The sequence below is a fragment of the Hyalella azteca genome, unplaced genomic scaffold, assembly GCF_000764305.2.
Source record: "Hyalella azteca isolate HAZT.00-mixed unplaced genomic scaffold, Hazt_2.0.2 contig14244, whole genome shotgun sequence".
Lineage (NCBI taxonomy): Eukaryota > Metazoa > Arthropoda > Malacostraca > Amphipoda > Hyalellidae > Hyalella > Hyalella azteca.
Window position 1 is genome coordinate 478,014 of NW_025944135.1, and position 13,889 is coordinate 491,902.

General features: G+C 37.9%; 1 protein-coding gene across 1 annotated transcript in view; it reads left to right on the forward strand.

The window, feature by feature from the left end:
- The first annotated feature begins 2,354 nt into the window (after positions 1-2,354).
- LOC108679974 (disintegrin and metalloproteinase domain-containing protein 10) overlaps positions 2,355-13,889 on the forward strand; it is a 44,414-nt gene continuing 32,879 nt past the window's right edge. Inside the window, exon 1 of the mRNA XM_018168720.2 lies at positions 2,355-2,539. Coding sequence (XP_018024209.1) covers positions 2,479-2,539 — 61 coding nt within the window. The 5' untranslated portion in view covers positions 2,355-2,478. The remainder of the gene's footprint in view (positions 2,540-13,889) is intronic.

Below are 13,889 nucleotides of genomic sequence, written 5' to 3' on the forward strand. Positions count from 1 at the left end.
AAAATTTGAAAAAAAAATATAACTCGGTACCCACTGCAGTGAGTGACAGTGAGCGCTTTTTCTCGTCGACGAAAACGTGGTCACGGATGGACGGACAGACAGACATGACGAGCACACTAGCCCCTTTTTTCCATAAATGCGAAAATGCGCTAAAACGGTAAATGTAAAATATTTTGATTCATTTTCTGATGATTTCAAAATATATTGTTCTAAATTCATTTTTAAAGTCTTAATTTCGCGATTTTATTCTTACCCAGTAATAATTTGACTACGGTTATCATGTGAGATTAATAGTAATTTGACAAATTGTTTTTAATTACTTCCTACTTTCAGTGTAAGGCTGCGTCTGCCTTAAATATGCTTGCTTTTGGTGACGTGCTACTTGTATCTTCACGGAAGTTGACCAAGGTTAGCGCAGCAAGTCTCAAAATTTCGACGATTTCGTGTACATGAGTCAGTAAATTTGCATAGGCATACAACCAGCAAGTAGAAATAGCTTGCCCAGAAACGGGCAAAGAAGCATGCTTAAAACACGGTTGAAAAAACGTGTTGGAATAAGGTTTCAGAAACACGTTGATACCTTAAATCAATAAGACACAACAATTTAGCTAAAACAATTAAACATAAGACAAGCTCACCAACCGACCCTGCAGAGAAGCAGACTCATCTTAGTATAGTATAGCGGTTTCAGCGTTTATAAGGCCGTGGGCCTGTCGCCTATTCTTAATATTGCAGAACATTCACAGCATGTTGCGGGCTTGAACTCGCAACTCGCTGCTTCAAATTTTTTTTGGCTTAGCCGCCCGGCCACATTGCCGATTATGACCAGAAACTGGCGCACAGAGCTGGGATCGAACCCGCACCTCTCTACTCTGAACTTTAACCATTGGCTTCACCTTCAGCAAGATCTGCCGAATTGGAAGCTAAGCAGCCAACTCTCATGATTCACAAGCATCGCAACTCTTATTAATGTTCATTGCTGCCTTTCCAGTTGCAAGTGAGTTTCAAGAAAGGGACATCGGGGTTGCGTTGAATGACGAAATGACGAGCTATGTTTGGAGAATATTTTTCTCAGGGTTTGGAAGGGTTTCTCAGGGTCTGATTTCTCGCCATTAATACGTTAAAGTCATTATTTTAATTCAGGGAAGCAGGAGACTTTTCTTCCAGTAAATCGTTAGGAAAAGAAGTCCGACGTTTTGAAGTAACGAAGTCCCTTTAGGCTTTTCACTTGAGTGTGGTCAACACAGTTCTGCACGCCAACGAGACATACCTTGCTGAGCATGGACATCCAGACTTCAGACTGACTACTGGGTGGATGTGACTCACCAAAATGAATGCATGCAACGTCACATCATGCAAGCAGTATTACAGCACGTCTGGAGACGCTATGAAGGGGAGCCTTGCAAGTGAGGATACATTCAAATTAAAACCATCTGAATAATGAAAGAAACCTGGAAGAGATAGCTGCAAAATTTGTAGAAGCACCAGAAGTGTGGGAAAACAATGAGTAGTAGACATCTCAGTTTGAAATGTTAACAGTATCAATAAATAATCAATATAATAAATATGAATATCAATAAATAATTAATATCATCAATAATAATCGGAGTGCGAGCTGCAGCAAGTTCTGAAACACCATCAACCATTGCCATGACCAGATGAGTTGGCAGGAAATGAGGTCATGTATATTCTATAGGTAGGTACAACCGATACGACACTTCAGCGAACTCGCCTGCGAGCTTGAATGCAAAACCTAACTTCATTTTCAGCTTTGGCACTCATAACTCCTTCAATTATGAACAGATTTTATTCAAATTTGAAATATAAGTAGATAATATCAGTACGCAGGCGAGTTCGCTGAAGTGTCGAATCGGTGGTAGGTACACCACAAACCAATCATCAATCTTTCCCGCCCCCTACAACGAAATGGCCCCTACCGATGTCTTTTCTGAGTGGCTACAATTCTCAAAAAAATGGTAGTGCCAAATTTTGATGACACCAGTACCTCGTTCCTTTCAATAAGTTCTAATCTCAAATGAATATAAATGCTACGACAAAGTTTTCTTATAATAAAATATAACTTCATTTTCTAAGTTAGTCGCTCAAAAAACATCACTGTTCGCTATAGATTGCATGTTTGTTTTTTATCATTTATGCGTATACAGATTACGTCATTCATCTTCCATAAGATTTAGTGAATAAATTCGAGATATTTTATATGCATTTAAATTTCATAAATATCTTGTCTCAAAACTGGTGCATCTTTAACAGATTTATTATGACGATTATTCTAAAGTCATGGTACTGAGTGTTTTCAGCTTTCCGGCTGACAGTCTCGCTCTCAGTGCCTGCGATTCAGCGTTTCAGTTTGTGATGATGGTGAACACAAAGAAGGTTGAGTGTGAATGATAGTGTATATTTGTACAAAAAAATTAGGATGTATGTTATTTTTTAAGAATTTTATCAGTGCCTGTAGCCATGGGATTATGGATTTATGTCGTAGTGAACCTACTAGTCATCATTTGTCCCCAAATAGAAGGTAAGTAATCGACGAATTAAAATTTTTGTTCTCGAGACGAGCGGCTGATGTGATGGGTCTGGACTTTGGTTAGGTCTACGGTAGTGGATTTTAATGCTTGCAGCTAGCGTCATTGCTTTCAAGTTTCAACAACTTGCGTCTTGCTTGCTGACTTGTTTTGTGTGCAGAAATTTACCACTGTACCTCATTGTTAAATCGAGCTATTATCCATATATATTTTTCGCCGTGTGAATTTAGGGGAACCGTAAATGTTTATAAAACTATAACCTATGACTATGAGGATAATCAATTCCAAAATCCAAACTTTTGATCAAATTGTTACATTGCACAAGATGTTTTGATTTTATTTAATTGTGATCAAACCTACTTGATAACTTTTGCATATTTTTTAAGAATTATGTAGAGATTCTTTAAATGATGGTTCTCTTCTGTACTGGATAGAATTTAAAATGTATATAATTAATAACTGTTAACTGTGAAAATCATAAAGATTATTGCTTCAACTTTTCTTCAGGTGTTATGAATTTGTTTTCATGCCATAATGCTGAATGCTGATAACCTAGCCTTATGACCTTATGATGAGTTTAGGATGTCGTCATAGTGGCAAAGCAGAGAGTTTTTTAGACTCTCCCTCAAGTTCATTTTTGAGTCCTATAAGTAGACCAGTAAAGTATCATGCATAGTGGCAAAGCAGAGAGTTTTTTAGACTCTCCCTCAAGTTCATTTTTGAGTCCTATAAGTAGACCAGTAAAGTATCCTGGATACCACCAGTATCATGCATAAGAAATTGATTTAAATCTTGGGTAAATGGGGAAATTAAAAATGAACTGATTCTAAAAAATCTCTGGTTTGTCACTATGGATGTCGTAGTCCACGCCACTGGCGTGGACTACGACATGGAGGCGTGCCATGGAGGTGTGCCTGGCGTGACGCCAGGCACGCCTCCATGGTCATGCTGATGCGCCGCCTTTGTCTAGCACAGCACCTAAGTTTGCAACCTTTGAAATTAATTATATTTATATATATATTTTATTACCAAAACTTAACTATATCTTCTTAGTCACCTAGTGCAATGATAACAGTTTTTTGTCATCAACAAGATCATGTTGTAGATGACAAAAAGCTGTTCAAAAACCACATGTCAATATGGTCATGTAGTTATTCAACTTATCAAATCTCAAATCATAGTTCTGCTTAGCATCATTTGGTTTTAAAGACAACTGGCAAGGATTGTGCAGTTTCTGCTGAGGGGCAACTTCTGTGTCATAGGTAGACAATGTCACAATAGCTATAACATAACATTTTTAGACTGCTTGCAAGTCTTCTGTCTGATCATTGATCAATGATCTGAAAAATACAGGATTTGGTGGGATTTTAGAACAGGTTACAATTCTAGAAAATAATATGATGGTTTCTTATTTTCAAGATCAATGATAAATTCAGTATGTAAATTTGCTCAGAAAAAGAATTAGTTACGATATAAAAGAAGGGTTGAGATTTTTGGGCAAATATAAGTGCAACTCTTCATAACTCATCCCTAATTAATTTTGCCCAATTTTCAAGTGCAGATCAGTAGGTGTGTACACATATTTTTTAACAAAATCAATAATGATCATGCTGCTCAACAAGATTGCAGCTTTTTTACCATTTAGTAAAACATTGCAGCTTCTAAGTGACATTTTCAGTAGATTTAGAATCTAGAATTAGTCCAGTCCTATACTTTTGTCATTAGTTAGATTTGAAATAAATATGTATATAATTCATCTAGTGGGAATCCTATAGCTTCAAATATATTGGGAAGATTTAGTTGCGGCTCAGAAGGCAAAAATTTTCCACCCCTGTTGCTTAAATGGCATGGAAAAAAATTTATAGTATATATACCGGTACGTACTAACAATGAAGTAGTAAAATAACTACAGTAACTACACTTTCTATCTCTGTCAGAGTTGAACCCTAAAGTTGTCAATGATGTTGCCATTCTAATGGTACTAAATAAAGAAAGAAAATATATGTATATGTTTAAGGATTTGCTATGGACTCTATAAACTCTGGCAATTGAATATAATATATTACTGTAAGATTTAGAATGATTTCTATTGACAAATATAAATAGTATTCATGTTTTACATAATTTGGATCAAAGCAGCATGGATATCTTGTGAATTTGTTTGGTATTACTGCTGGATAAGAAGATATATACTGCAACCAAGCAATAAATTGTAAAATTTGCTAAACATTTACCAAAAATTGTGATTTTTTTGAGTATAGATTTCATTCATAACAACTAATTATGTTAAACTATTCACTCACTGTGCAGCACTAAACAAAACACAGCCCAGCAAATATAAGCAAAATAAACTTGTAAATAAGAAAGAATTGGCTTTAGCATAATTTCTAATTCCTTTGTTCATTTCCAAACATTATCTATCTGAATTATGCAGTCAGTTTTAACTTGGGTATCAGAAAAATAAGCCTAAATTTATCTAAGACAGAATCAGACAGCCTGCTATTTTGTAGTTTTGTTTCAATTGTGGGATTTAATTTTGCCTACCAGCTTTAGCATATTTATAGCATTGAGGAGCCTATATACAATACGTCAAGTCTGTTTTCCAACATACTTTGCACATTTTTCTACAGTTATGAACATAAAATTTTCTTCTCAACTAAACACACCATCATTGATTCACAAATGATCTATTAGAATCCAACCCAGTATTCCAATTGTGAATTGAAATTCACTAATGTAGGCTAAGATCACTTTAAGAAATTGACTTTGGCTTTAGCTTGGGTGCTCACAATTGCGTGACACTCGAGTGCTCTTGATTGAATAAGTTCTTCAGGCTCTTAAACTTATGATGCTCAGGTGCTTCCATGCTCACTGTGCTCATGAGCACGTGATGCTCATGTTGATCCTCATACATATGACCACTCCTTAAAACAGGAGAGATAGGAAGGCTGAATGTAACAGGAGAGATAAGAAGGCTGAATGTAACAGGAGAGATAGGAAGGCTGAATGTAACAGGAGAGATAGGAAGGCTGAATGTAACAGGAGAGATAGGAAGGCTGAATGTAACAGGAGAGATAAGAAGGCTGATTAGTGAGTCTATAATTTAATAAACCAGACTAATTTGAACTCTACAAAATTCTTCCTTTTAAGCAATATATCGGTATACATTTCTGCAATACTTTGTGCATCGTTGCAGCGTGATGAAGTCTTCGTCGCATTCACACGAAATTGCTAAATTCGTTCTTATTTCTTGTGTCAGTGTGAGGAGAGTCATGATGAAACTGTCGATTTCTAAATATTATAATCCATTTAAATGGAAATAAATAATGTATTGATGTAAATATTTGGTGTAAGAAATGTATCTAACGTTATCAGCATACCTAGGTAGTCACGTCTTCGTGCAGTACACAGCCCACGTACTCACGCGTTGTGCACGGCTGCGTGCAGCACGCAGCCGTGCACACGCACGCTGCACACGGCTGCACGCAGCCTCCGTGTACACGCACGCTGCACACGGCTGCACGCAGCCTCCGTACACGCACACGGCACACGGCTGCACGCAGCCTCCGTACACGCACGCCGCACACGGCTGCACGCAGCCTCCGTACACGCACGCAGCACACGGCTGCACGCAGCCTCCGTACACGCACGCTTCACACGGCTGCACGCAGCCTCTGTACACGCACACGGCACACGGCTGCACGCAGCCTCCGTACACGCACGCTGCACGCAGCCTCCGTACACGCACGCTGCACACGGCTGCACGCAGCCTCCGTACACGCACGCTGCACGCAGCCTTCGTACACGCACGCTGCACACGGATTTCCGGCGTAGGTCGCCGTGAGAGAGAGGACGGTCTGGCTGGCCCTAGCGCTGCTTTCCGGAGCTGCCTTCAGTCTCCTCAACTGCAGGGATACTTTCACTTCTGCTTACCTCAGCACGCGCGTTAATGCTTATGTTCTTTCCCAGAGTCATGTTTCTTCGCGAAAATACAAGCCATCAATGGATATTCAATGGAAATTTGTGTTCAGTTTTACTTACCTCAGCATGTGGAATAATGATTATAATTTTCCGTGTTATGTTGTTTCTGCACGGGAAGCCAAGCTCCCTGTGCTTTTATTTTTCTAATAAGAAATTATGCTCTCGGCAACTGTCCCTGAATCAATTGAGTTATGAAATGATGCTCATAATAGGTCTAAGCAACTGTCTTTAAAATATTTAATAAAAAACTAGTGGGCATGACGAAAGTTACGCTGAATTGGGGCATCAAAAAATGATTGTACGCACCCATGCTTCGTCATATTTCCGTTAATTATCATTTAAAAAATTTGTTGCGCCGTCAAATAATTTTTATTTTATCTTGTCATCCTCAAGTAGCTTTATTTTCACGCCTTCCTCATTGCGTGAGGAGAAAATTGCGTCAATTTAAATTGCGTTCTCTATTGACGAGCACCTATGCCAGCCTCAGGCTGCTTCTGTTGGCTCACTTACAAGAATTATCAGTTGCAGGTGTTGAAATCAACTATAGGGAAAAAATCATGACACTTTTTGAACTGATAGAAAAATGCTCTGGTAAAACAATTCATTTATCATTTTTAACATGTAAATAAATGTTTATAAGTAACGGGCTTGCTGTTCAACTAGTTTTGAAAATACGCTTATCCATATCGGCGTGAATAAGTTCTAAAAAGTTATGAAATTAGTAGAGGTTTTTGAATGAGTTCTAAAATAATTACAGACTAAGAAATGAGCAATGAAATTTATCAAAAGAGTTCTTAAATAGTTTGAAGTTGTCAGTAGGGAATTATGAAAGTAGTAGAATCTGTGAAAAAATTCGGAAATGCCGATTCCAGAGGTTATCAAAAACGTGTGTTTTGATACGGAGCTGTCGCCCTGCACTAGGGCTATTTCTCCATATATCAAGGCGACTACAATATCACAACCTTCGATGAATGCATGCACAATGACCTTCGCATACTCCAAATAGCGATGCATATTTTTGGGGTCATCCTTGCCCAGTAAAGAGCGGCAAATGTTCGTATCTGTGCTACATGCAGAAAATTGTCATAAGTTGGATAGCGTGACTTTTTAGCGCATTTTCTCGCGGAAAAAATGCACAATTTTGCTCGCCATGTCCGTCTGTCCGTCCATGACTTCACGTTTTCGTCGACGAGAAAATGCTCTCTGTCACTCACTGCAGTGAGTACTGAGTTACATTTTTTTAGTGTTCTGCTAGCTATGCGTAGCAAGGAAACTAATGAATGCGCCCGGTGCTCCACCTGCTCCTTCGTTTGCTGAAAGCGATTTTACTTTTCTACGAAGACTGGCATATTTGTTTGTGATTCGATTAGGAAAATGACCAAAGAATAAGGCCATTAACGTCCATTGTAACAATTTGGGAGCGAGTTGAATTATTATTGCCCGAAAAGATACGTTTTGGCATGTGAGTAACAGCTAATTTATATTATTCATTACTATCTGATGAAGTCTATGTAGAATACAGTACAAATTTTCACTTAGACAATTATTAACGAACGTCCTTGTTCTATGATTGGAAGAACTTTTTTTATGTTTCCGAGCTTTTCGGGCAATAGGAAAGTGAGTGCTTCGCTGGTGGCACTCAACAAAGTAATTTATTTTTTATCTGACGGCAGTACAATTTTATTAATCGTCACAGTATCGGGCATTCATTTAAATGTGTGCGTTCGTGTCGCAATTTTCGAGGCGCAAAAATTCCCTCTATGCTCTCCGAGCAATCTCCATTTCTGAATTCTCACATCAATACACAGAATTATTCTAAATGATAGACCCAATCTGCTAATTTGTATTTATTCAAGTATAAATTTAAATGAATAAATTATAAACAAATGGAAAGAGAAAATTTCGCAATTTTTTTGCACATTTATAAATGTTCAATATGTCCCCCTTGTGTTGCAAAACAAACATCTAAACGGTAGCCAAACTCGTCCTACACACACGAAAAGCATATCCGTATAGCAGTGATACGGTTTTTCAGATCAACCAGAGTTACTGGTAGAGGCGGGGCGTAAACAGAGTTGCTGGTAGAGGCGGGACGTAAACAGAGTTGCTGGTAGAGGCGGGACGTAAACAGCGTTGCTGGTAGAGGCGGGACGTAAACAGCTTCCTTGACCTAACCCTTTAAGAAATAGTCGCATGTGGTGAGAGCAGGTGATCTCGGTGGCCAGAAGTGTAGGTCTCCTATGCGTCCTACCCAACGCTCAGGAAGTGACTAATTAAAAAAATTTTCGGACATCAAGATGCTAATTATTTTTGATATTGAACATTTATAAGTAGGTAAAACATTTAATCGTTCTCTTTCCATTGGTGTAATAATTATTAATTTTGAAGTTTCACTTAATTAAATACGAATTTATTAAATTTGTCCCATCATTTAGAATAACCCTGTATAAAATCGAGAGCCACTACGAGTCTAACTCACGCCTTATCGTTACGTACCAAATGGAACAGTAATGTCAGCAGCATAATATTATAATTAGGTACATAATCAGAATACCATAATAATAACAGCAGCAACACTAATAGTTGCAGGAACAGCATCTAAAACATTTGCAGCCTGGCAACGCTTACTTGTGACCTCCATTGATGGTGTCAGTGTCATGCGTTGATAGTACTGTTAAGCAAAAAGAACGCCATTAGTCTATACGCTTAATCTTCTTACCAACCCCTCGTTTTAACTGTTCATATGCTACGGTATATATATATATATTGATGAGGAACCATTTCGTTTGACGGAGAATTAACTTGTTTCGACGGTTGTCTTTTTCTGTGCGTGATTGCCAAGTTACAAGTAATTTTTTGGTTATGTTTGAACTAGGTTTGTTGTTTTTGTTACCATCGCTTGGAAGTTTCCGAAACGGGGCCTGAAATTGGGGTCCAAGTTTATACTACTGTACTCATGGTATCTTTGTTGAAAACGATGAATTCGCCTCTTATATTTATTGGGGTGAATTCAGTGTGTGTTTTAAGGATTCTAAAATGTGAAAAATCCCTTGGGATTGTTCAACTGCCAAGGAAAACTTTTGATAAAATAAAAATCGTGTTTGTTTTGAGCGAGCTGCGCTTACGCAACGCACCTGTTGCTTTCTCCTAGTAAGAAATTTGTTGCGCAATGCTCCCACCCCCAGAAATGTGAAACTTTGCCTGAAAATCGATTCAATTTTTGTCTCTATGACTTTGTGTACTTAATTGTGTCAGAAGGTCGTATCAGTTCTACGCACGCTGTGTGACCGAGCTGTAGGTTAGATTGGAGTATTACTATTTGAGTATACGACCAATTTATTTTTCTGATTGTTAAGAAGTACCATGAGGTAACATGATGATTTAAACCTCACTTGTTTTCTGTGACTTCATCTCAGGTCTCTTTGTGCTGTTGATTTGAACTAATTCAAATGTTCTTTTATTCGAAAGTTTATAATGTACTCGATTCCAGTTAATGCCTGTACTCCGGCCGTAAATGATGTATACATGGTCATGATGTGTGGACTTGAGTTTGAGCGCCTCGAGGCTCCTATGGTTAGGAGGTTATTGCAAGAGTCTCTACTGTTCCTAGTCAGTCGTATAGACGTGTTGCTTGCATATATAGGGCCTGTGAAGAATTTCATTCTACAGCGTCCATCACGATTCATTGGGACTTGAGTAATATTTGAAATAAATGTTCGAGGTCAAATGACTGTTCGCTAAGGGTTTAGGATTGCCCTAAATTTTTTTTACTTTATATAGATACGAGTAATGTGGCGAATGATAATACTTGTGTTTAATACGAATAATTTCATGCACAAGCAATGACTTGGGAGACCAGGCGCTGGAAAAAACAGCAAGCTTGCGGCTCAAAATTGCTTTTTACGTCGGGCGTGTCCAGGCTTTCTTTCGAAATTATTGAGTTTGTTTTATATCTTGTAGGTACTAAGTTACGATTGTGTAGTGAACCGTCGAGTAGACAAGTGTTTGCTTTCTGTACAATCTTTGTAGGTCTGATGATGCAGCTGTTGGTTCAATTCGGAATAGATGCTCCGATGCATTGATCTCAGAAGTATTCGCTATTTATATCAGTTGGACTAATTATCAATTTATTTTAAGCAAGGATAAATTAAGTCCTACGAGATATCAAGTACTTAATAATTTGAGCATGATAATAGAATTTGAACTGATTTATTATTGGAAATTTGAGCGTGCTGTAATAATTGAGTAATCTGATTGAACACTGAATACACTTGAAAAAGAATTTTTTTTGAGGGTGCGAATTCGTTTACAAAAGTTTTTCCCGAACAAAATCGAACATTTTTTGGCTGATGGAACTCGACGCACGTTCTTGATGGTCAAATGATCATGAATATCACGACTCCAGTGGTTTTTCGACAAATGGGACATGTTGCGAAAGCGCGGCATGTTTTTTCTGGCGGTTAGCCTATTTGTATCACTGAGTTGTGCAGTTTTTTTGTCTTTTCGACGATATGTCTACGTCCGAGAGTTATTTCCCTGCTATTGATTCTTTGTGATGCGAGGATGATGTTTGTAAGGCCATTCAAACATTCAAAATTCCAGAGAGTCTTTCATTTATTTTTTGTACGTCCAGACTACTGAAGCTTTTTTTTCTGGGTCACCACGCCCCAAATCCCAACCGTAATAGATCTTGATGGTGCCACACTTTAACTCTGTTTACTAATTACGTCAGTGAACAACACTGCGGACGCTTTCACTCTCTTGCATTGTCGTGTCCTCGGCAGCGTTTAAGGCGTGAGAAGCCACGTGGTTGGTCACGCTCATGGTCAGAGCTCGCCAGCCTGTGCTACGCGCCGACGTTAACGAAATTTCTGGAAAGTGCGCTCGTGACGCACGAAGCTCGCAACCTAAACTTCATGCGGTCAGCTTAGCAGGTCGTTTCAGCGATTTGTTCAGAGAAATATACCTATGGGTTATATTGTCCAAATAGTGACACTTTAATACTTACAGGCTACAGCACGAGCTGAGAACGGATGTAGCACATAAACAGTGGGGGGAAATAAATATTCGTACACTTGAAAAATCGTATTTTAATGTATGTAAGTACACAAACTTAACAGGACAAGTGATTTAAATTATGTATAGAGACGCATAGTATTCAAAAATACTATCAAAAGAAATTAAATCTCAATGCAACAAAAAACAATGCAACATGTTCACTTTTCGGGTGAAAAAAGTATTCGTACAAAACAATAAATCCGCATTATTTTAATTTAATACTTGGTTTAATACCCTTTATTCAGCTCCACAGATACCAGTCTATTTCTATACGTCTCGACCAATGATTTGCAGATGCTGACTGGTATTTTATACCATTCTTCTTGGCACACCACCTTAAGATTCTCAATGTTTGTTGGGGACCTTTTCTTAATTTGAATCTATTTTTGTTGCATTGAGATTTAATTTCTTTTGATAGTATTTTTGAATACTATGCGTCTCTATACATAATTTAAATCACTTTTCCTGTTAAGTTTGTGTACTTACATATATTAAAATACGATTTTTCAAGTGTACGAATATTTATTTCCCCCCACTGTATGTATATGGTATATGTATATGGTATAATGTATATGCCATTTACCATGTAACATCACAGATGGTCTTTTGACAAGCCTAAGTGTTATGACGGAATGTAAAATGTGCATCGCTATTTGGCCAAAGTCTCACTATTTTTATGAGTATTTTCTTGAGACCTGTTGACTATTGACAAGCTTCATGTTCCTATAAAGTAATTATTCTTTAACTTGCTTGTGCCGGATATAATTATTTAATTAACTTCGATCATAATATAATAATAAGTTAGATTTATTTAGAAGCTGGATTGTCTAGGATTCAGTTCTGGCTAGAGTAAAGTGTTATATATCTGAAAGTTTTAATATCGTTTTCTTATTTAAGCGCTAACAAGGAAATAGCGACGCTCTCTTCAGGAAATGCAAGCAAGGCGTTGACACGTGATCTCGTGTGCATGCGGGAACGTCCAGTGACGCATCGGACTGAAGGGGGATCTAGCGAGCGGCCGATGCTTGGTCACCTCTGAACGTATCGTGTTTCTCTAACCTGATGCTTAACTATAGGAATTACGTACATTTCCCTTTAGTAATGGCGTCTCTTCCATGCGCCTAGGACTTTGCTTTAGAAATCAAATGCATTACAGGAGAAGATTTTATTTGACATTACTTTCTGGTTATCTTTTTCCAACTGCATTTCTTTGGAGCTTGCTCCACGTTCTGAAGTTTGGGAAGGTTTGGAACGTGTCGGATAAACTTGTCAAGACGAAGGTTTAAATGAAGTCTGTTTGCCCGAGACGTAGTTATGTTCCGTTGGCTAGCTAATTGCGGTCTAATTTTGTATTCCTGCAAGTCAAAATATCGAGATTTAGTATAGGAAGTAACGTCAATGCAAAAATTTCTATGATGGAAAATAAATTTTTATTTGTACATTATTAATAAACGCTGTGCAAAATATAATGAGCTCTTCATTATATACCGTACGTGTTCGATTTTGTATAGCCAAGTTAATATTAACTCGGTCTGACCATATCAGACAATGACTCTAGATGATATTATTAATAAATTCAATAGAAGGTTACTTTTATTCCAGTGAACCAGTGAATATTCTAATAATTTTTTCCTGAACTAGTGAATACTAGATTCATGTACCCTGGCCGCAAAGGCTCTTCTGATTTATGTGCCTTTTATTGATTGTGATAATTATTTAATAATATTTGTGAGCTTTGTGACGAAATAAAAAATCTATTGCATGATAACGGTTATGTTGCGTGACTGTGAGCAACGTAGTGGATTTGTGGCTCACGTAATGTGCAGAGCCTCTGAAACGAATACTTGAGATACAGGAAACTGACGTCAGCGAAAGCTGGCAGCTGGCAATGCAACAACTGTGAACGTGAGCGATTTGTGCAACACACAGTAGCCATTAATACAGCAGCGTGTGTCGAGAGTTTGCGTGAGTAAATTGCATTGAAATCCCGCGACGCAAACCTATACGACAGCACTAAGGTGTTACAGGTTTTAGTGATTCAGTCATTTAATACTATCAACGAATACCTACTATAAATGCCTAATCCCGTTCTAACACATAGGACATAGGATCAACCCTTTATTTACACGTACATTAACCGCAGTCGATGCTATTCGTAACTTGAAGCCTGATGACTACCTACACTCACCGTCTGTAGACGAATTGTTAATTATTTTAAATATACTTGATTAGTCTTAATTCGTGGTATGGTCACGTGAATTTGGCTAAAACTATTCTGGGTGATTACTCTCCAAGACTTATTTG